Source organism: Megalobrama amblycephala, linkage group LG10 (genome assembly GCF_018812025.1).
Source record: "Megalobrama amblycephala isolate DHTTF-2021 linkage group LG10, ASM1881202v1, whole genome shotgun sequence".
Classification (NCBI taxonomy): Eukaryota; Metazoa; Chordata; class Actinopteri; order Cypriniformes; family Xenocyprididae; genus Megalobrama; species Megalobrama amblycephala.
In genome coordinates, this window is record NC_063053.1 from 36,037,441 (window position 1) to 36,057,544 (window position 20,104).

Here is a 20,104-nt window from a genome sequence, read left to right on the forward strand (position 1 = left end):
TGTGATCAGCACCATTACTCCATTCAGCGTCACATGACCCTTCAGAAATCATTCTAATACGCTGATTTACTGTTTATGCGTGTTGCCAAGAGACCTGCAGCTGATGGTGCCCAAGACTGCATTGTGATTGTCCAAAACTAAAAATGCGTCCTAATATCCAACATGTTGACTGACTCCTAATGATGCCCAAAACTGCTGCTGCTGCTGCTGACTGTGCATGTGCGTATGATGCCCAAAACTGCTGAATGAGTGTGAACACACACCTGACTCTGAGCGCGCGCACACACACACACGCGCGCGCAGAAGAGCTGTATCAACAGACGCTTGTTAGGTTTTGAGACACGGCCCATAAATGCGTCTCATTCATCCATCCATTTGAGGAGAGCGTTTGCGGGCAACAATGGTCCCAGCACAGGCTGGCGTCCTCTTACCTTGGGCAAATCCCGGAGCTGGTTGGCGTCCAGCAGAAGCTCTTCCAAACTGCCTCTGTAGCGATAGATCTCATCCGGGACGAAGAGGAGCGAGCAGTGGCGCTTATCGATCGACTCGATGTGACGGTTGCACCGCCACAGGGGGATACAGTGAAACATCACGGGATGGTGATCCGAATCCTGGATAAATCCGTAATGCTGGAAAAGTTTCCACAGCAATCAAAACTAAAACAAACAAGCGCGAGACACTCGGAGCGCCGAAGCAACTAGTGTCGGACACAATCTATCGATCCGCAGCGCAAATGTATCGCGCACAGAAACATGGAATCATAAAAACGTCGCGCTCCCCTTCGGCGTTGATCCCTGGAGTTTTCTTTCCGCCTTTTTCACCTTTCTCGCAACATCTTTACAGGAAGGCGCTGAAGTGTCCCGGATCTTTCTTTGGAAGCGGTTACATGTCTGTTTAGCGGCGCTTATTTCGTGTTTTTCTTATCCCGGAGTTTATTTCCTCTTAGTCCAGTTTCTGACCCGGAACATTCACTCCCTCATTCCAGGTCGACGTCACGAATCCCATCGGCTCCTCCCTTTTTTCTGTCGCTCGCTCCCTCCTCCCTGCGCGTAAACAATAACACACACCAGAGTCAGCTGAACCACACTTCCCCAACACACACCTGACCGTCCTTCAGTGTAGATCTATCTATCTATCTATCTATCTATAATTCTTTATCTATCTATCTATCTATCTATCTATCTATCTATCTATCTATCTATCTATCTATCTATCTATCTATCTATCTATCTATCTATCTATCTATCCATAATTCTTTATCTATCTATCTATCTATCTATCTATCTATCTATCTATCTATCTATCTATCTATCTATCTATCTATCTATCTATCTATCTATCTATCTATCTATCTATCTATCTATCTATCTATCTATCTATCTATCTATCTATCTATCTATCTATCTATCTATCTATCTATCTATCTATCTATAATTCTTTATCTATCTATCTATCTATCTATCTATCTATCTATCTATCTATCTATCTATCTATCTATCTATCCATAATTCTTTATCTATCTATCTATCTATCTATCTATCTATCTATCTATCTATCTATCTATCTATCTATCTATCTATCTATCTATCTATCTATCTATCTATAATTCTTTATCTATCTATCTATCTATCTATCTATCTATCTATCTATCCATCCATCCATCCATCCATCCATCCATCCATCCATCCATCCATCCATCCATCCATCCATCCATCCATCCATCCATCCATCCAAAACCTAACAATCCATATTATGATTTAAGAATAATTAAAATCATATTGTGTCCGTCAGTGAATGCAAAGAAATATGTCAGTATTTGATATTGTCACTGTCACAAATCTGCCTACTTTATATTATTTTAATATTTCTCATAGCTTTTTGTTTATTTGTTTGTTTTACATGTTTCAAAATGCTAAATCTTTCTTTATTTCCAGGTTGAAATGAAAAAGAAATCAAACGTCCAGATCTTTAACTGTGTAGTGCAGCAGATTGTAGGCTACAGTTTGTTATTTCTTCATATTTTTATATTTTTGTTTTCTTTTTAACGATACAATTTAAAATTTTACATTTTAATGATACACATGCATTTGAAGGGGTGGTTGATTATGATTTCACTTTTTTAACTTTAGTTAGTGTGTAATGTTGCTCATAAACAACATCTGCAAAGTTACGATACTCAAAGTTCAATGCAAAGAGAGATATTTTCTTTTTACAGAAATCACTGTTTAAGGACCTCAACAAACGGCTGGTAGGGACTACAACGAGCTTCTTCCTGGGTTAGTGACATCACTAACCCTAAAATTTACATAAACCCCGCCCCCGAGAACACACAACAAAGGGGGCGTGGCCATGTAGGGCTGCTTTAGAGAAGAGGAAGAGTTGTTGTAGTAGAGTGTTGTTGTCATGCCGTCATTTTACACCGGACTGCTTCACAAACGAGGGTCAATTCAACACAAAAGATGAACATGACGGCACATGCTAGTGGATGAGTTGAATCAACTCCACAGCAACTACATAAATTTATCCACTAACCATTCAGAAACGTCCAGTTTCATTGTAAAAGTTGTAACTTCTTCCTGAGTCTCTCCATCAGTGTCGACTCCGGTTTGAACAATGTAAGGCTGAACCCTTTCGTCATTTTGGCTGCGTGAGATTCTCCAGCTTTGTTGTTGTTGAGCTGTTAAAGCTCCGCCCTCTTCTGGAAAGGGGGCGGGAGCAGCAGCTCATTTGCATTTAAAGGGACACACACAAAAACAGCGTGTTTTTGCTCACACCCAAATAGGGGCAAATTTGACAAGCTATAATAAATGATCTGTGGGGTATTTTGAGCTGAAACTTCACACACACACTCTGGAGACACCAGAGACTGATATTACATCTTGTGAAAGGCATTATAGGACACCTTTAAATTTCAATGTAACAGAAAGAACAAGAATCAAACCAACAAAAACATGCTTTCCAACTCCACCATGTTTTAAGAACAATCTGAAAGTTTCCTAAACTCGTCGTAAATCGTGTATTTTTCCTTTGAAATAGAAGTTGTCATCTGAAGATTGGAATGAGGACTTAAAGGGTTAGTTCACCCAAAAATGAAAATTCTGTCATTAATTACTCACCCTCATGCCGTTCCACACCCGTAAGACCTTCATTAATCTTCAGAACACAAATTAAGATATTTTAGTTGAAATCCGATAGATAAATAAATAAATAAATAAACAATTCACTAATAGATTAAACACATTTTTAGATAAACATAACATGGGACAGGGGGCAGTGTTGCAGTGGGTGAAAAGTTGTATAAGAGACAGGAAACGATTTGTGAAGTTGGGGGAATATTCCTGGTTGTGTTTGGACATTGCTTGTGGCGTCCCCCAGGGGTCAGTACTGGGTCCAGAATTATTTCTGCTTTAAACAATATTTGTAAATTATCAAAAATAGTAAAATTAGACACAAATATTGCTCTGGAGGGAATTTAAAGGAGCTACTGGACACTACTACTTTAGAAATGTGCAAATTATACAGGTGGTGTGACAGAAATAAAGTATCTTTAAACATGATTAAAACTAAATGCATGTTATTTGGTAAGTGTAAAAAGAGTACACAAGTCCAGATACAGATAGATGGTGTGGACATAGAAAGGGTTAATGAAAATGAATTTTTTTGAGGTGATAAAAGATGACAAAACAAGCTGGAAATCTCACATAAAGCATAAACTTATAAAACATAAAACACAATAAACTTTCAAAAAGCATTTTTGTACTGAACAAAGCAAAGCATGAATAAAAATCACTCCACATTCTTCACTGCGCTCTGATATTACCATATTTACATTACTGTGAGGAGGTTTGGGGCAAAACTTATAAACGCATCACTGTCTAATGTTGCAAAAAGATAATAGCCACCAGTTATAGAGATCACACAAATTCATTATTTTTAAAATCAAAGAAGTTTACTGATTTGGTTCATTTTCAAACAGCACGAATAATGTATAAGGCAAAAAACAACTCCCTGGCAATATTCAAAAATTATTATAATTTTAGGGGGGAGTGCAACTGAAAACACATTTGTGTCTGTACAACACTAAAGAGCTTTTGGAGTGAAGCTGTGGAACGGATGAAGTTCAGTGCTCAAATAATGTGCTAAAATGTGTTTTCATCAGGTACAGGGAGGAAGAAGGGTTTTCATTAGGTGTTCTCACAGAATATTTATTTATTTGTTTTTTCCCCAATACTATTTATTCATGGATGCATGTTTTCTTGGTATTTTTGGGTGTGTTGGGATAAACATATAAATATATGTAGTAAATTGTAAATAATGTATTAAGATGATATGATTATGAAGCCAATCTGATGATTATTAAAGAGTATAGTGGAGAAGCGGTGGGGTAGGATTAGATGAGCTTATGCTTCTTCCTACTCCTTTTTGGACATATATGTCTTTTATTGTATCATTTTTACATGTTCATTCATTCATTTGTTTCCATTTCTCTCAGCCAGCATCCTGTATTTGGTGCACAAACAGGTTTTGTTTGCAGAATACACACAGGCCTATTCCTTCTTATTTAACTTGATCTCTAATGTATTTTGTCAGAATCTTTTTGCCATTTTGGCTACTCTCTCTCTGTTCTGTCTGTTTGGGGGGATGGACATTGTTACTAAACTGAATTAAATAACATAGACTTCTTCATGGTCAGTGTTTGCATTTTTGGCATTTTTCATTCTGTAACCTACTTGTTCTACAGATCGGTGTACTAGTGTTATTATGCTACTGGTTTGATAGCATTGACATCATTTCTTACAGATAATATCATGATGTTCATTGTGAATGTGGTGTCCTGTTAGCTGTCTGAGGGCCTTTTTTTGATTACCCTCATTGAATCATTCAGTCAAACGATTCATTCAAAACGGCTGATTTATTCAGAAGTGACTGAGTGAGTCATCGAGTCATTCATTAGAACGATTCATTAAAAAACGTGGATTCATTCAGTAATGAAACTGAAACAGATGCCCACACTTGCAGTCTTTGCACTTGACCACTCGTCTGCTTACATGATGTATTCCCTGCATTTGGCTCAAGTGTTCAAGTGGGCGTGAAGACTGCAAGTGTAGAGCTTTGATGGGACACACACATAGTGATACGAAAAAGTGTTTACAGTGATTTGTTTTTTTTTAATTATTATTTTCAATATTTTGCATTTTAAAATAAACTTCTTCAGTAGTTGCTATGTAACTAACAGAAGACACAATGGGACAGTCTTGCGCACTTCCTGTCGAGTGCACGCGCTCTCAAGTGGCCAAGACCACAAGTGTGGGTATTGGACAGGGCATGTGTTGCTGGGAGATGCACAATGGATTTACTGTTTGAAACCATTTTTGTTGCAGAAAAACAGACAATATTATGTTTAAAATGTAAGTCACCTAATAGCCTGTTAACTTATTTATTGAATTATTATATGAAATCAGTATCACATTTGCAATTTGCTGATATTCGGGAAAACATCACTTTTGCTCGTGAGATATTGCTTATAAATATTAAAAACAAGAACTTATACAGAGACTTTTTGCACCGTATCTTGATTTTTGGAAGCATTTTTATTCATTTTGGTGGCATTTTTGCCCCAAGTCCCTGTTAATTTCCGACTGTGGTGTGTGTGGCATGATGCCGGTGGGCGGGGCTCTTTTTCGAGCGCCCTTCTGTTACAAGGCCCATTTCAAGTTTCAAAATGGGTGAAACAGCAAAGGTCGCTAATGCTGTCAGTTTAAGTGTTGCCAGGTATTACTAAAAAAACCCAATTTGAACTGAAACAAGTTCAAATCTTGTGTTTTGGAAATAACAGCATTCAGAGAATTAGTCATTCAGAGTACTTCAAATTTTATTTATTTTCAAATATGAAAAAATTTATTTGGCTACAGTCATGATCAGTTGTGATGTAGATGAAATAACATGAAATAACAAGCGCTTCCACTGCATGTGATCTACTGCATGACCCAGTCCACATTTCCTGATTAAATGTGTTGCATTTTCTGTCTGTATACACACACACACACACACACACACACTTTTATTAAGCATATTTAAACGTCCTTCAAATTTCAAAGAGAGTTAATTCACTCATTTGTTGACAGTTTTCCCTTTTGCAACAGATAAGATATTTTAAATCAAACTGTTGCCTCAACCGGTTTTGCTTCAGGATTCAGATTTTACATAAATCTGGGACCAGTAGCTTTTTCCACAATATTTGTGCATGCAGAAAGTGTGTTTAACCATTCGAACAGATTACAAAACACTGGACTAAATACTGCATCAGTATAATCAGATTACCAACATGAATTTGCACAAACAAACAAACAAAAACACGCAGGATTTGAATACATTTGGCTACAACAACTGAGATATTTGGTGTGCACATTTCTTATTATCACAACTACTGTATGCATGATTATTATATGCTTAGTTTGGTCATTTTATATTTTGCAAGTGTCATTCCCCTGCTGTCTGTGACCCTCAGAACAGCTGCTCCATTTCAGAAGTGAAGTTAAACTGCAGCCCACTTCCACTAGATGGAGACAAACACACGAGGGTCAACAGCACACATGCAGTGCGAGTATATACTGTACTGTACTGTACACTCAGACTGACAAGCACCAGAGCAAGTAGATTTTGTGGTTATTATAGTTTTAATTTCAGAATTCAATTCGTGTCCGTCATGATAGAAAAAAATCAATACAAAGACAGTTTGATTTCAAAGTGCAATTATTGTTCATACGAATAAGTTGATCATATTTCATCAATCCTGTAAGCATTTGTGGAATTACAAATAACATTGAACAAAAAAAAAAAAAATCTCTCTAAACCATTTAGACAATAAGGGTCAGCCAGGGACGGTGTATCTCACGTATATCCAATATCATCTGCATTCATCTGCGACAAAGCTGCTTTTTAAAGGCCTTCAGGGACTTCGCCATCATGGGCGCCACTCCTGTGAACGTACAAGACAAACACTCAAACCACTGATAAACTCTGTATTCCATCTACACGTGCCTTAAATGAAAATCTGTTAATTATTAATGTTGAATAAGGCTGTAAAGAGAAGTTGAAGTCACACTTGTTGTTACAGAGGTTTGATAGATTTGAATGAGAGTTTTATCACACATTACCAGCTGTGAACCAGATAAACTACCAGATTTGAGCTATATTACACTGCAGGTCAAAAGTTCAAAATCATATTTTTGAGAAAAAAAAAAAAAAGTCTCTTCTGCTCACCATGGCTGCATTTATTTGAAAAATAAAAAGTAAAAATTGAAAAAAAAAAAAAAAAAAAAAAAAAAAAAAGTTTATTTGAAAAATACAGTAAAACCTGTAATAATATTAATATTATTACAGTTTAAAATAATTTATTCCTGTGATCAAAGCATCATTACTCCAGTCTTCTGTGTCACATGATCCTTCAGAAATCATTCTAATATGATGATTTGATGCTCTACTATTGGTCCGTAATTATTAATAATGGTTTCTTATTATTATCAATGCTGAAATGTTTTGCTGCAATTGTGATCCACGTGAAACTCACTTTTAATCTTGCGGGGGTCTTGAGCTTGGCTGGAGGTGTTGGTGGAGGGTTTGGAAGGCTCGCTGAAGCCGGATCTTCCCCGATTCTCACTGGGCTTCGCACTGCTGTGGGTGAGCGACAGAGATACTCTGAGTGCTGTTGATCTGCACAGTGACGAGCATCACACTAGCGGAAGGGAAAACCCTTCCTTTACACCAGCCTCGATCTGGTCTGAACTGACCTGGCTCTGTCTGTCGGGTGAGGGAGCGTCACGGGGCCGGCCGTGCCGTGAATCTCCTGCTGGATCCGTACATTTCTAGGTGGCTTAGCAGCTGAGTGAATAAACGCCATTTTCACCTGCCTTCCTGAGAAACAAAAGCCCAAAACACAGCAAGTGTGACATCAGACATCAACGGCAGAGTTTCACGCATTATCAGAGCGTGACAGCTGTTATAATGCTGTCAGGGAGTTGAGAATGCCTTTTAAATTACAGCTGACTTCCTAAATTTGAACTATGTGGCAAACAGGATGCAAAGCTGTGGTTCCACCATGGGATAAAAAAAATAAAAAGGGTAACTGTGACGTTTTATCTTGCAATTTAGACTTTATTCTCTACTCGTGATTGCGAATTCACAATTCCGAGGAAAAAAGTCAGAATTGTGAGACAAAAAAAAAAAAAGTTGCAATTACCCTTTTTATGTTTTATCCAGATGGCAGAACCAAGCTTCCATACAGAACTGAAATCCATGTGAATTCACAGCAGTCTCAATTTCATTTATTGCAATTGCAAGATGGCTGCTGTGATCCCATATATGGTAAAACAAAAAAAACAAAAAATCATTTAGAAGATTGTGCAAAGAATAAAAGGAGTCAAACAGCCCTTTTTGTTTAACACAGATTGCAAAAGAAAGTTTGAAGGCATTAGAATTAAACAGTATCTGGGTCATTCTACGAAACGGGTACAAAATATGTCCCAAAGTCTGTTTCCAAAGCTTAAAGTTATTAATTCAAGTGTTCTTTTTGACATGATATATGATCAAATTTTTTTTTTTTTTGAAGATTAACATACTATTTTTAATCATTTTTCATTATTACATAGCCAATTTCACATGTCCGTGTTAACCAACATGACATTTGCATCTAAAATATCACCAAATAAGTTATGTATTTTTTTCAAACATATACTATTTTCAGGATTATATGCGTGTCCTTATTTACACAAAATACATTTATTCACAATAAACCTTATTTTTTTTTGTAAATATTTTATGATTTGTGCATGTCCCTCAGTTTGACTCACCACCCCGTCACACTAACTTGTCTTATCTATAAATAATGCTCTGTTCCTTTAAATGACATCACAAAGCCTAAGTGACATCATTTGAGCCTTATAGCCACCAAGAACAAAAGCAGGCAACTATGTACAATTTTTTTACATTGTTTATTTGTTGCTTTTTCATGTTGGGGTGGTAAGTTTAAGCTTGACGGGCCCTGCCTGTCACGCAAAATAGATAGGGAAAACTTTTTTTTTTTTTTTTTTTTTACATTAATACAAAGATAATTATATTTCAGATTGAATGCATGTATGCTAGTTGAGAAACTTGACCACATGGGAGATTTGCAGACATTTTGGGATGAAATTTACCACCCCGTCATGTTTTTGTGACGGGGTGGTAAATTTCATCCCAAAATGTCCCTGATAAAAATCACGTTCTTGGGGGTAAAACTTTTTTTTTTGGCAGGGTTCCCTTGGTAAAATGTGCATTCCAAAGGCTAAATATCATGTTATTTGGGCTCGCTTCAACCTGTGGACATGAAAAACAACCTGCGGCAACAGTGTTAAAGTAGCCTAGCCCAATTTCGCAGGAAAAACGCAGACTTGGCAACACTGTTTGGTTCATTAATTCACTCATTCACTCACTCACTATATCACTCACACACTTTTTACTCAATTTGAATGTCTCCCTCCCCCAGTTTTTAAAGTTTAAAACCATCAGATCATATAGAGAAACACTTTGTCCATACCACCCGTCACATTTACCACCCCGTCACAGGGTCATTTTGTTAAAGGTTTATGGAAAGAAAATGAAATATTACATAAATTAATGTTGAATGATGTTCTTGTTGTGTGGACTGATCAGATGAATGTAACTTTATTTGTATTTAAGTAAATTCATTTTTCAGTACAAACAATGAGGCCATTGAAGGGTCAAATTCATGTTTCAAGATTAAAAATCTAAAAAAAAAAAAAAAAAAAAAAACATTAAATTACAGACTTTCTATTGATGGTTTCCAAAAAAGGGACATTTTTCTATTAGGAAAACATTAGATTTTAAAAATCTATTTCTTGTTTTACTACTCCAATGGCATACATATTGTCCGTGACGGGGTGGTACAAGAATGGCTTCCTTCTGAAAAAAAAAAAAAAAGATAATATTAATAAAGATTTTGTGCCTGAGGTGGGAAAATATGTTTTTTGGAGGATTAACCTATCTTTGAATTTGTAGGTTTGTTTTAAAAAAAGTTTGTTCATAATGAAAATTTTGAAAAATGCAAACTGGAAATGGCACCCGTTTCGTAGAATGACTCACCTATCAGAGGTGCTGCACGATTCTGGAAAAATTGACAATCACAATTTTTTTTGTTGTTGTTTAAAATAGAGATCATGATTCTCCCACAATTCTGAATAGACAAACAAAATAATATCTACTAGAGGTCCTGACAACATGTTTATTGCTGTAGTCTGTAGTCTATTAAACAAATATTAAATTAATTTAAAAAGGCACAATATGTACATTTCGCCACTAGAGGTCACTTATTCAAAACAAAGGCGTAGCTTGATTAATCTTGGGAGTTGTCATCTTCACCTCACAGCCAGTGGAAAATAGTTTGACAGGAGTCGGGCATGTTCATGGATGAGATTATTAACGTTACTGTAGTATGAAGCAAAGCAGGACGAGTGCTGTGAGATCTGAATGAGACCGCTGAAGTGATTGATAATGAGAGACGAGTGCGACACACGCCTTGAGAGCAGCAGAACTTTTATTATGTCACAGTTGCCGCTTCTGCTTCATCCAGTCAAGCGTATGTGGGGTAACGCAGCACTGTTTATCATATTAGTCACATTTGTGTGTGAAAGTTGTTATAATGTTACTTTGTGTGTTCACTCGACAGCTGCTGTGAGACACTTGTTGCACACTGCAGTAAGATATTAACCATGGTAAACATGGTACTCATGGTAAATCAAGAAAATGAGATTCAAACAATACGACTTACTGTGTTGAGCTATATAACAAGAGTAGTTTTCTGTCGATGAATGTATCCAAAGAGTTGCTCACCTGTCTAAAAAAAACAATATATTATAGCGTCTTTAGTGTTTCCCTGGTTTCTACAAAATAATCTAGGAAATCTAGGGTAAGGCGGATATGATGTCATTGATAGGCGACGCACGGACATGGTCTTTGTCCTGGCACAAGTTGCTTATTTCTCTGGATTTAAACATTCTCTGAAACATTTGGGATAATGCAAGTACACAAGTCAACAAAATAATTAACACCGTTCTAGTGGTTTTTAAATATATTTTTCTAAAAATCTTACATATTGTGCCTTTAAATGAATTTTGAGTTCATTACTGGGCTGCGTTCCACTCCACGTTTAGACACGCACTCACAAACTTCCCTAAGCACTTCCCCTCGGGGGAATCCCTGCTTTTTTTCCCCTAAAACAACCCCAACACACCTATATTCATATAGAATGCTGCATTAAACAGTTTCATAAGGGAAATAAAAATGTAAATAATAAATAAACTCCAAAGTGGATTCCCAGTGATCAAGGGTTTAGGACGTTCCAGTACAGCCCATTGCAAGGGTTCTGCCAGTAGTGGGCACTCGTGCAACGCAAGTAATGACGTACATCCGAGTCAACGAGACTGAGGGAACTTAGCAAGGGAAGGGCATTAAAAAAAAAAAAAAAAAAAAAAAATGTTTTTGAACGAATCTCTTGAATGAATGATTCAATGACAAATACATTTTTAACAGTCACTTGTCACCACCTACTGGTGCAACAATGCAACAAACGCCAGCTGTTACATAACTATACATGACAACTGCTCTGAATGTTCTCTGTGCTCAGACTTGTCAAAGGTTTAATAGACAGAGCCAAATCGCTGTCATATAAGAATAAGATTGAGATCTTTCAGCGATTAATCGTACAGCTCCAGTATCTATCCACTCTGGGTTTTGCCACTAACCACAGTCACAGTTGCTCTTCAAGTCTATTCATAGTCCGAGCAGACAGATGGTCAGAGCCATGTTACCACAGAGGACAACTGCATTTATGAGCCATCAAGCTCCCGCTCTGGAGAAACACTTAAAGAGAAGGCTTACAGATTACACTACAACTGATCTCCCAACAGTCAGAGAATGTCTGTCTGTAAGGACTGAATTAGATAGACATCAGCTGACAATCTACAGTAGGAGGGAGCAACACAGATCAGCTGTACTACAAGTTAGTACTGGGCAGCATGATCGTTATTAATTTAATATATACAGCATGCACAACACTGTCCAGGGCTGCTTTATTAACATGTGTGGGGAAGAAACCAGGAATAACGTGAAAATGCAGAGCACAACGCAAACGCAACTACCTTTGGGCTTCCCGGAGTGAGCAGAGACGATGCTCTTGGTGAGCCGCTTCAGTTTCCTCTCTCTCTCCTCGGACAAGCGCAGGTACATCTCTCTCCAGGACTCGTACTCCTCCAGCCGGGCGTTCCTGAAGTCTTTCTGACAGTGTCTCTCCCACAGGTGGTCCGTCACTCCGATGTACACCTGCGTCCAACATAACTATACTGTTAATCTATTTGTAAGATATACCAGTCACAAATAAATGTATATTTCTCATGATCTTTTTGAAATCAAGGCTTACACTTATGCTTGCAATTTGTTTTGTAGACAAATTGTGCCTACACACATTTTTCTTTACAAAATGGAAAAAAAAAAAAAAAAAAAAAAAAAAAAAAAAAAAAAAAAAATGGATGAATTGGACCAACAATGTATAAGAAAAAAAAAAATGACATTGCGATATTTTGTTTTTCTGTGATGTATATTACAATATGAAAAGCATTTCACCAGAAGAATAGTTCTATTTGGAAAGAATTAATAATTCTAGAATGTTTGGGGTGATTTTGTAGGGGAGTGAATCTGCATAGAAAATGATCTTTAATCTTTGTTAAAGCTACAAATGTGATTTTGTATTTTGTTTTTGATTAACATTAATGACAGACAGCAGCAGGAATATTAGGCTGCTGTCACTTTAAGAGCTAATGCACGGATCAAATATACAATACACATTATTCTTGCTCAATTGTTTACATTCATGAAGCCGTAAACGACTAAGCGATTATGAGGATACTCGCTGAGACGGGCATTTTGACGTAATTTTGCATGCGTGTCCATTTAAGCGCAGATAGACACGGAAGAAAATTAAATTCGGTGTTTGCGGCTCTGTGTGGGCACAGAAAACAGAGTGCGAGTATCGAATTGAGTTCTTTCGCATCATTCGTGTGCTCAAATGGTTTAAAATCACTTGAATGTTTAAACTGACAGGACTAAAAACACGTGCAAATGATAAACGTTCACTCCATGATGATTAAACTTTGTCAATAATCACGTGCGTTTCGAACTGTGGTGCCTGGTCCGTACGAATCACGTTTCAACTACGACCCCTACTTGACAATTGCACATGTGAGAAATGTGATTTGAATAGGATTTCAAACCACTTATGAATGTAGCTCAAAATGGATTTATAAATCGCATTTCATGCGATTTATTTTTTGGCCATTCACACTTGCTAAATATGATCAGATTTGGACTGACAGCTTGAATGCAAAAAAAGTGGAAATCGTAATAAAAAAAAAAAAAAGTTGCCTCCAAAAGCATGATTGCGAGTGTAAATTTATTTATTATGATCTTATTGAACTAAATGCGAACACTTATGCTTGCAATTTTGTAGAAAAACTGTGCTTACACATTTTTTTTTACAAAATTAGAAAAAAGGATAAATTACGGCAAAAAAAAAAAGCAAGTTAAATTTGTCATTATGTAATTCACACACTTTCATTGCTGTTATGTCATAGATTTGATGACTTCACTATTATTCTAAAACATTGAAATCGTAATAAACATAAGTTATCGCACACACAGTTTCCATCATTCTCACTGTGAAAGACAACAGTTGACTTCTTACAGGATTATACTCCTCGATCCGCAGAAGCTGCTCAGGCGTGCAGCGCTCCAGCACCGGCTCCAGTATTTCAAACGGCACCCCTCCGATCTCATAGAGAGCTGCGAAACAGCCAGCGTCTTTAAAACCAAACTCGACTCACCTCGTGCAAACATCAAGATCATAACGTCAGGTAACGTACAGTCGATGTTGTTCTGCAGCGCTCGGATGCACTGCTGGTACAGCGTCATCATAGAGGGCAGATACGTCATCTTACTGCCGGAGTACACCTGCATCTTATTCTTCAGCCTCTGTCCAATGAAAACTGGAGCCTCTTCACAGTCATCAGTGATCTTTCTATCAGCTAGACATGCATAATGAACAAAATAATCTATTATGGCAACATCAAGCTATAAAATGAAAATGCTCAGTACATGACTCACCTTTCTTTTCACTGAAGTACTGATACTGAGAAACGTCCTCACATTCAGGGAAACTTGTTGGTAAAGGAACGTTTAACAAGTCCATCACGGACCGCTCAGGAACCTGGAGTTAAAGGGAGAGTTCACTCAAAGATACCAAATCATTTTTAACCTGTATGACAATGTGGACTGGGGCTATAAATCTCCAGATCTCTCAGAACAAATTTAGTAACATATAGGTGCATTGTGTCAGGTTTGATATCAACAACATCACTGGTTATTGTGTGTCTCGCAAACTGATCCAATGAGACTTGATCTAAAAGATACAACAGAGTGAATAAGGGCTAAAGAAAATCATATGGGTTCTGAAGTAAATTTAGCAACACTTTAATTAAAGCTTTTATGCACCAGAGAAATAAGCACACAGATTGTTTTTGAACTGTGTTTGAACTTCTGTTTTTGCAGCATCACTGCCAAACAGTAATTAGCTGGAGAAGTGGATTTACTTACTGTAGAGTTAACAAAAGTTATCATGAGCATTATAATGTGTGAATCAGATGTCATAACTAACGAGCGATTCATTCCGTAAGATCTTACCTTCATGCTGTGGAAATACAAACATGCATATACACACATACACACGATCAGGCATGACATTCTGAGCACTGACAGGTGAAGTGAACAACACTGATTATCTCTTCATCACGGCACCTGTTAGTGGGTGGATATATTAGGCAGCAAGTGAACATTTTGTCCTCAAAGTTGATGTGTTAGAAGCAGGAAAAATGGGCAAGCGTAAGGATTTGAGCGAGTTTGACAAGGACCAAATTGTGATGGCTAGTCAGAGCATCTCCAAAACTGCAGCTCTTGTGGGGTGTTCCCGGTCTGCAGTGGTCAGTATCTATCAAAAGTGCTCCAAGGAAGGAACAGTGGTGAACCGGAGACAGGGTCATGGACGACCAAGACTCATTGATGGCTGGCCCGTGTGGTCCGATCCAACAGACGAGCTCCTGTAGCTCAAACTGCTCAAGAAGTTAATGCTGGTTCTGATAGAAAGGTGTCAGAATACACAGAGCATCACAGTTTGTTGCGTATGGAGCTGCAGACCAGTCAGGGTGCCATGCTGACCCCTGTCCACCGCCGAAAGAGCCAACAGTGGACACGTGAGCATCAGAACTGGACCACGGAGCAATGGAAGAAGGTGGCCTGGTCTGAAGAATCACGTTTTCTTTTACATCACGTGGATGGCCGGGTGCGTGTGCGTCTCTTACCTGGGGAACACATGGCACCAGGATGCACTATGGGAAGAAGGCAAGCCGGAGGAGGCAGTGTGATGCTTTGGGCAATGTTCTGCTGGGAAACCTTGGGTCCTGCCATCCATGTGGATGTTACTTTGACACGTACCACCTACCTAAGCATTGTTGCAGACCATGTACACCCTTTCATGGAAACGATATTCCCTGGTGGCTGTGGCCTCTTTCAGCAGGATAATGCTCCTGACACAAAGCAGAAATGGTTCAGGAATGGTTTGAGGAGCACAACAACGAGTTTGAGGTGTTGACTTGGCCTCCAAATCCCCCAGATCTCAATCCAATGGAGCATCTGTGGGATGTGCTGAACAAACAACAAACATGGAGGCTCCACCTCACAACTTACAGGACTTAAAGGATCTGCTGCTAACATCTTGGTGTCAGATACCACAGCACACCTTCAGGGGTCTAGAGGAGTCCATGCCTCGACGGGTCAGGGCTGTTGTGGCAGCAAAAGAGGGACCAAAACAATATTTGGAAGGAGGTCATAATGTTATGCCTGATCGGTGTATAGGCTGTTTGAGATAAATATACTTTTAAAAGACTGGAGAAAAACAAAAGGCTTTTTTGTAGTACCATTGTCATTGGTTCTTCTGCCACAGCCTTGCTCGCCTTCACAAGAGACACACAGTTCTCTTTGTGTGCCGTTTTAAATCTCTTTTTTGGACTTTTAGTAACGCTGAAGCATTTTTTGCGTTTGGGGGGCTCGAGGTCATAGCTCAGGTAGGCTTCAAAGGACATGGAGGGCATTTCAAAGCCTTCCTCTATCGGTTTCTCACTCTCCATCACTACCAATTTGTCTTTGGCTTTCTCCAGCTTTTCTTTCTTGCATGCGTCTCCACTCTTCTCTTTCTGCATTTGAGTTGCTTTCATAGATTTTTCAAGTTTGGCATTCTGCTGATTTTTAATACCAGAAAGCTTTTTATGCGCAGCGCTGGTCTTTTCCTTGCCTGAACCGTGAGTCCAAGAGTCATGATTCACACCTGAATCTCTTTTTGGCTCATCCTTTTTTTCATCATTCAAGTAGAATTTGGATTTACTGGGCTTGATTTTGCATTTATTGTCAACATTATGAGAGATTTTCTTTTCAGCACTGGAATTCTCCATTTTTGGCTTCTTTTTTGAATTGGTATTCTCTGACAGATGGCCGTTCTCCCGTTTGCTCCTCTCTTGAACTTCTCCATGAAGCGGTTCATTCTGGGTCAGGCCGTCATCAGGCTTTCCTCTCGAACTGCAAGAAAAACAAAACGAGCATAACATGCCACATGGAAAACATCACACTCAAATAAAATGGGGTGATTACAGATTTGTAAGACCTTAAAGAGTCTTTTGGAACAAGCGTTTTCCATCGATTCACCAATATTTTTGCCACCTTTCCTGCTTCATCATGCTTCCGAAAGGAGTTGACGACTTTTCCAATTCCAGTTTCCTACAAACATTGAAGGTTCACAAAAGCTTATCAAAACAGTTACAAGAGGAAAATAACTTTTTTAAAATATGATATTTAATAATAAAAATACATGAATCTCTTACAGAGAGGATTTCAAGTGTAATGTCCAATGCTTCAAGTTTCTTCAAGATTTTCAGCAGCTGAAACAATAGGAAAATCAAACAATCCAAGCCAAAGCATTAAATTACTTGTTACCAGTTTTGGGCAAAACTTTGCCTCTTTCTCGGTTCATGAGTTGGGATTTCAATTCCAAAACAAGCAGATGTGATCATCCAAGCTCGATTTAATGTTGGTGTGGTAGCAGTTGTTTCAACAAAATTGGCAAGAACAAAACTTCTTGGTAATTCTGGTTAAGATTACCATCTTGCAAATCTGCTTTATATTGTTTGGCTCCATTTTGTACACCAAGTAAATTAGAGCACTCTGGGAAATGAAGTGTTCTTCCTCCACGGTCCACAAAATGAAAGTTAATTAAAGACATGCATATGAATTAAATGACATTTCAAACATTCTGATATACTCCATATGCTGTGAATATTATAACATGTTTGTCAATGTTTATATACACTAATGCTCAACAGTTTTAGATCAGTAAGATTTTTCTAATGTTTTTGAAAGAAGTTTCTTCTGCTCACCAAGACTGCATTTATTTGATCAAAAATACAGTAAAACAGTGAAATATTATTAATGTTTAAAATAGCTGTTTTCTATTTGAATATATAGTAAAGTGTAATTTATTCCTGAGATCAAAGCATCATTACTCCAGTCTTCAGTGTCACATGATCCTTCAGAAATCATTCTAATATGCTGATTTGCTGCTCAAGAAACATTTCTGATTATCATCAACAGTTGTGCAAAAAAAGTGATTCTTTGATGAATAGAAAGTTTGAAAGAACAGCATTTATCTGGAATCAAAAGCTTTTGTAACAAATGTCTTTACTGTCACTTGTGATTAATTTAATGCATCCTTGCTGAATAAAAGTATTAATTTCTTTTAAAAAGAGAGAGAAAATAAATCTTACTGTCCAAACTTTTGAACAGTAGTGTATAATGTTACAAAATCTTTCCATTTCAAAAATTCTGTTTATTTGAACTTTCTATTCAAAGAATCCTGAAAAAAAATTCAACATTGATAATCGGAAATGTTTCTCAAGCATCAAATCAGCACATTAGAATGCTTTCTGCAGGATCATGTGACACTGAACAGGTCTTAAATGATGTTACTCGATCAATCAAACAGAAATTAATTCTATAAATGGTAAAAGTTGTCCCACCCATTTCCACATGGCGGTCTTAAAATCTGAAATTGCTGACGAGTGCTCTGCTATGTATGGAGAAACCTTAGCCAAGGTACTATAAATGGCCGATGCAATAACACCCACGGGTGTAAAATACAAGATACTGCGCATGTGCAACAGAGGGGTTGATGAACTCTCAGTAATCACAGTAAACAAAATAGTACTTTAATGATGCACTACAGAAGTCACCAACATGTTACATGGAGAGTCGTTTAAACAAAATAAGCAGAACCACACTGCCCAAACTGACAAACAGTCAACATGACCGAGACAACTGCAGAATTATTTTTAGAAAGACCCTCTCTCAAACACCTCCCTCTGTCCCGTCAACAGCTGCTGACCGCTTCCATTCACAGTCACCATTACTTTTTGCTGTTTCATTACCATTTCTATGCAAATAGATCTTTTTCGTAAACCAACAGCCTTACAAAAAGGGGACCACAAAGACATATGGACTATAGAAATGAACTAAATTCAAATGAACACTGCAGAGACATTAAAGCAATGTTGAGTGAACTCATGGTTGACAATAATTAAACAAACTTCAGGCTTAAGCAGACCGGGGCTAGTTGACATACTTGCATTACTGATATGTGACCCTGGACCACAAAACCAGTCATAAGTCACATGGGTATATCTGTAGCAATAGCCAACAATACATTTTATGGGTCAAAATTATTTTTTTTTTCTTTTATTGCAAAAAGCATTAGGATATTAAGTAAAGATCATGTTCCATGAATATATTTTTTTAAATGTCCTACCATTTTTGTGAGTGGATATGCATTGCCAAGGACTTCATTTGGACAACTTTAAAGGCAATTTTCTCAATATTTTGATTTTTTTGCACCCTCAGATTCAAACCATACATCAATGGAAAGCTTATTTATTCAGCTTTCATATGATGCATAAATCTCAATTTCAAAAAAACTGACCCTTATGACTGGTTTTGTGGTCCAGGGTCACATATTATGTTTTTTCTGTGAAAATTTAAACAAAAAAGGTAAAAGGTACCACACAAGAGCAGACCTCACATATGAACATATATTCATGTCCTGAGAACAAAAAAAAAAAAATCACCTTCATTATACAGCTGACTGTTGTTTAAATGTATCCCAGTTTGGTTGTATTGTGCTCACCTGCTATCCAACAGATATCAAAAACATATGCTGATATTAGAAGTTTTATCTGGAAGACTGAATTCACAAAAAGTCTTAGTTTAAGAGCCTTAATAAGGTGATTGACTTAAAAGCTTGCAGTTAGAGGTAAAGCCCTTGTGCCAACTTGCCCCGGCGGCTTTATCTCTCAGCCTGTTTGCATTATTCGAGCAAATCATCTCAGCTGAACATCAGCGACAGACAGAATCCTACCGTGTGTCCTTCACAGGATTCTTTCAGCTGATGCTTTAACTGCAAAACCTTTTTCACATCAGCTTCGGCCATGTCTCCTCCTCACGTGCGCCTTACCTGCACTTATTAAAAGTCTCGCCATATTTTTTCGTCACCTTTATATGGGCGGAGACGATAAAAGAGTGGATGTGCTTCACCTTGTTGGAAAGTCCTCTAGAACCCACGCACAAGCTTTTTTTCACAAACAAATAAAGACCCGTCGGATTCGCAGAAAACACTCAAACAATCACACTGAATGTACTCGATTATTTACAGCTTTGATCAAACTTGCGGTGCACTGAAAAAACAAACACATTTCCTACTGATTGCAATTAATTGTTGGTGTGTGTAGCTGCACATGCGTCTGTTGCGTCGCGTCAGTCACGCGGTTAGACTACTAAATGCCTATACTGAAACCCTATAGCTCAAATTCCTGATTCCTCCAAAAGAGCTTACAGTGGTTAAAGCAAT

The 20,104-nt window shown here is 37.8% G+C and overlaps 2 protein-coding genes across 3 annotated transcripts in view; both read right to left on the reverse strand.

Annotated features, from left to right (window-relative positions):
- The window catches only part of lrrc1 (leucine rich repeat containing 1), a 62,822-nt gene extending 61,799 nt beyond the window's left edge, over positions 1 to 1,023 (reverse strand). The window contains 1 exon segment of the mRNA XM_048205917.1: positions 432 to 1,023. Within this exon segment, the coding sequence (XP_048061874.1) occupies positions 432 to 590 (159 nt within the window). The 5' untranslated portion in view covers positions 591 to 1,023.
- A 4,828-nt stretch (positions 1,024 to 5,851) lies between these two features.
- Positions 5,852 to 20,079, reverse strand: eloal (elongin A, like). 2 transcript variants are annotated; one of them, XM_048205919.1, is made up of 11 exons: positions 19,616 to 20,079; positions 17,034 to 17,090; positions 16,817 to 16,929; positions 16,077 to 16,731; positions 14,212 to 14,314; positions 13,971 to 14,132; positions 13,793 to 13,890; positions 12,195 to 12,375; positions 7,791 to 7,914; positions 7,571 to 7,674; positions 5,852 to 6,979 (listed from the first exon to the last, which is right to left on the reverse strand). In XM_048205919.1, the coding sequence occupies exons 1-11, from the start codon at positions 19,685 to 19,687 to the stop codon at positions 6,918 to 6,920; spliced, it is 1,731 nt and encodes a 576-aa protein (XP_048061876.1). In that variant the 5' UTR covers positions 19,688 to 20,079; the 3' UTR covers positions 5,852 to 6,917. The 2 variants fall into 2 exon arrangements, with proteins under 2 accessions (XP_048061876.1, XP_048061877.1); XM_048205920.1 differs by lacking the exon at positions 19,616 to 20,079 and adding an exon at positions 19,326 to 19,602.
- Positions 20,080 to 20,104: the final 25 nt, after the last annotated feature.

Excerpts from the sequence above, each read along its gene's own strand:
- eloal (XM_048205919.1), bottom strand. The coding sequence starts at position 19,687 with ATGGCCGAAGCTGATGTGAAAAAGGTTTTGCAGTTAAAGCATCAGCTG. Across the intron at positions 17,091-19,615 it reads AATCCTGTGAAGGACACACG|CTGCTGAAAATCTTGAAGAA; the intron begins GTAGGATTCTGT and ends CTATTGTTTCAG. Across the intron at positions 6,980-7,570 it reads AGACCCCCGCAAGATTAAAA|GAGTGGCGCCCATGATGGCG; the intron begins GTGAGTTTCACG and ends GTACGTTCACAG.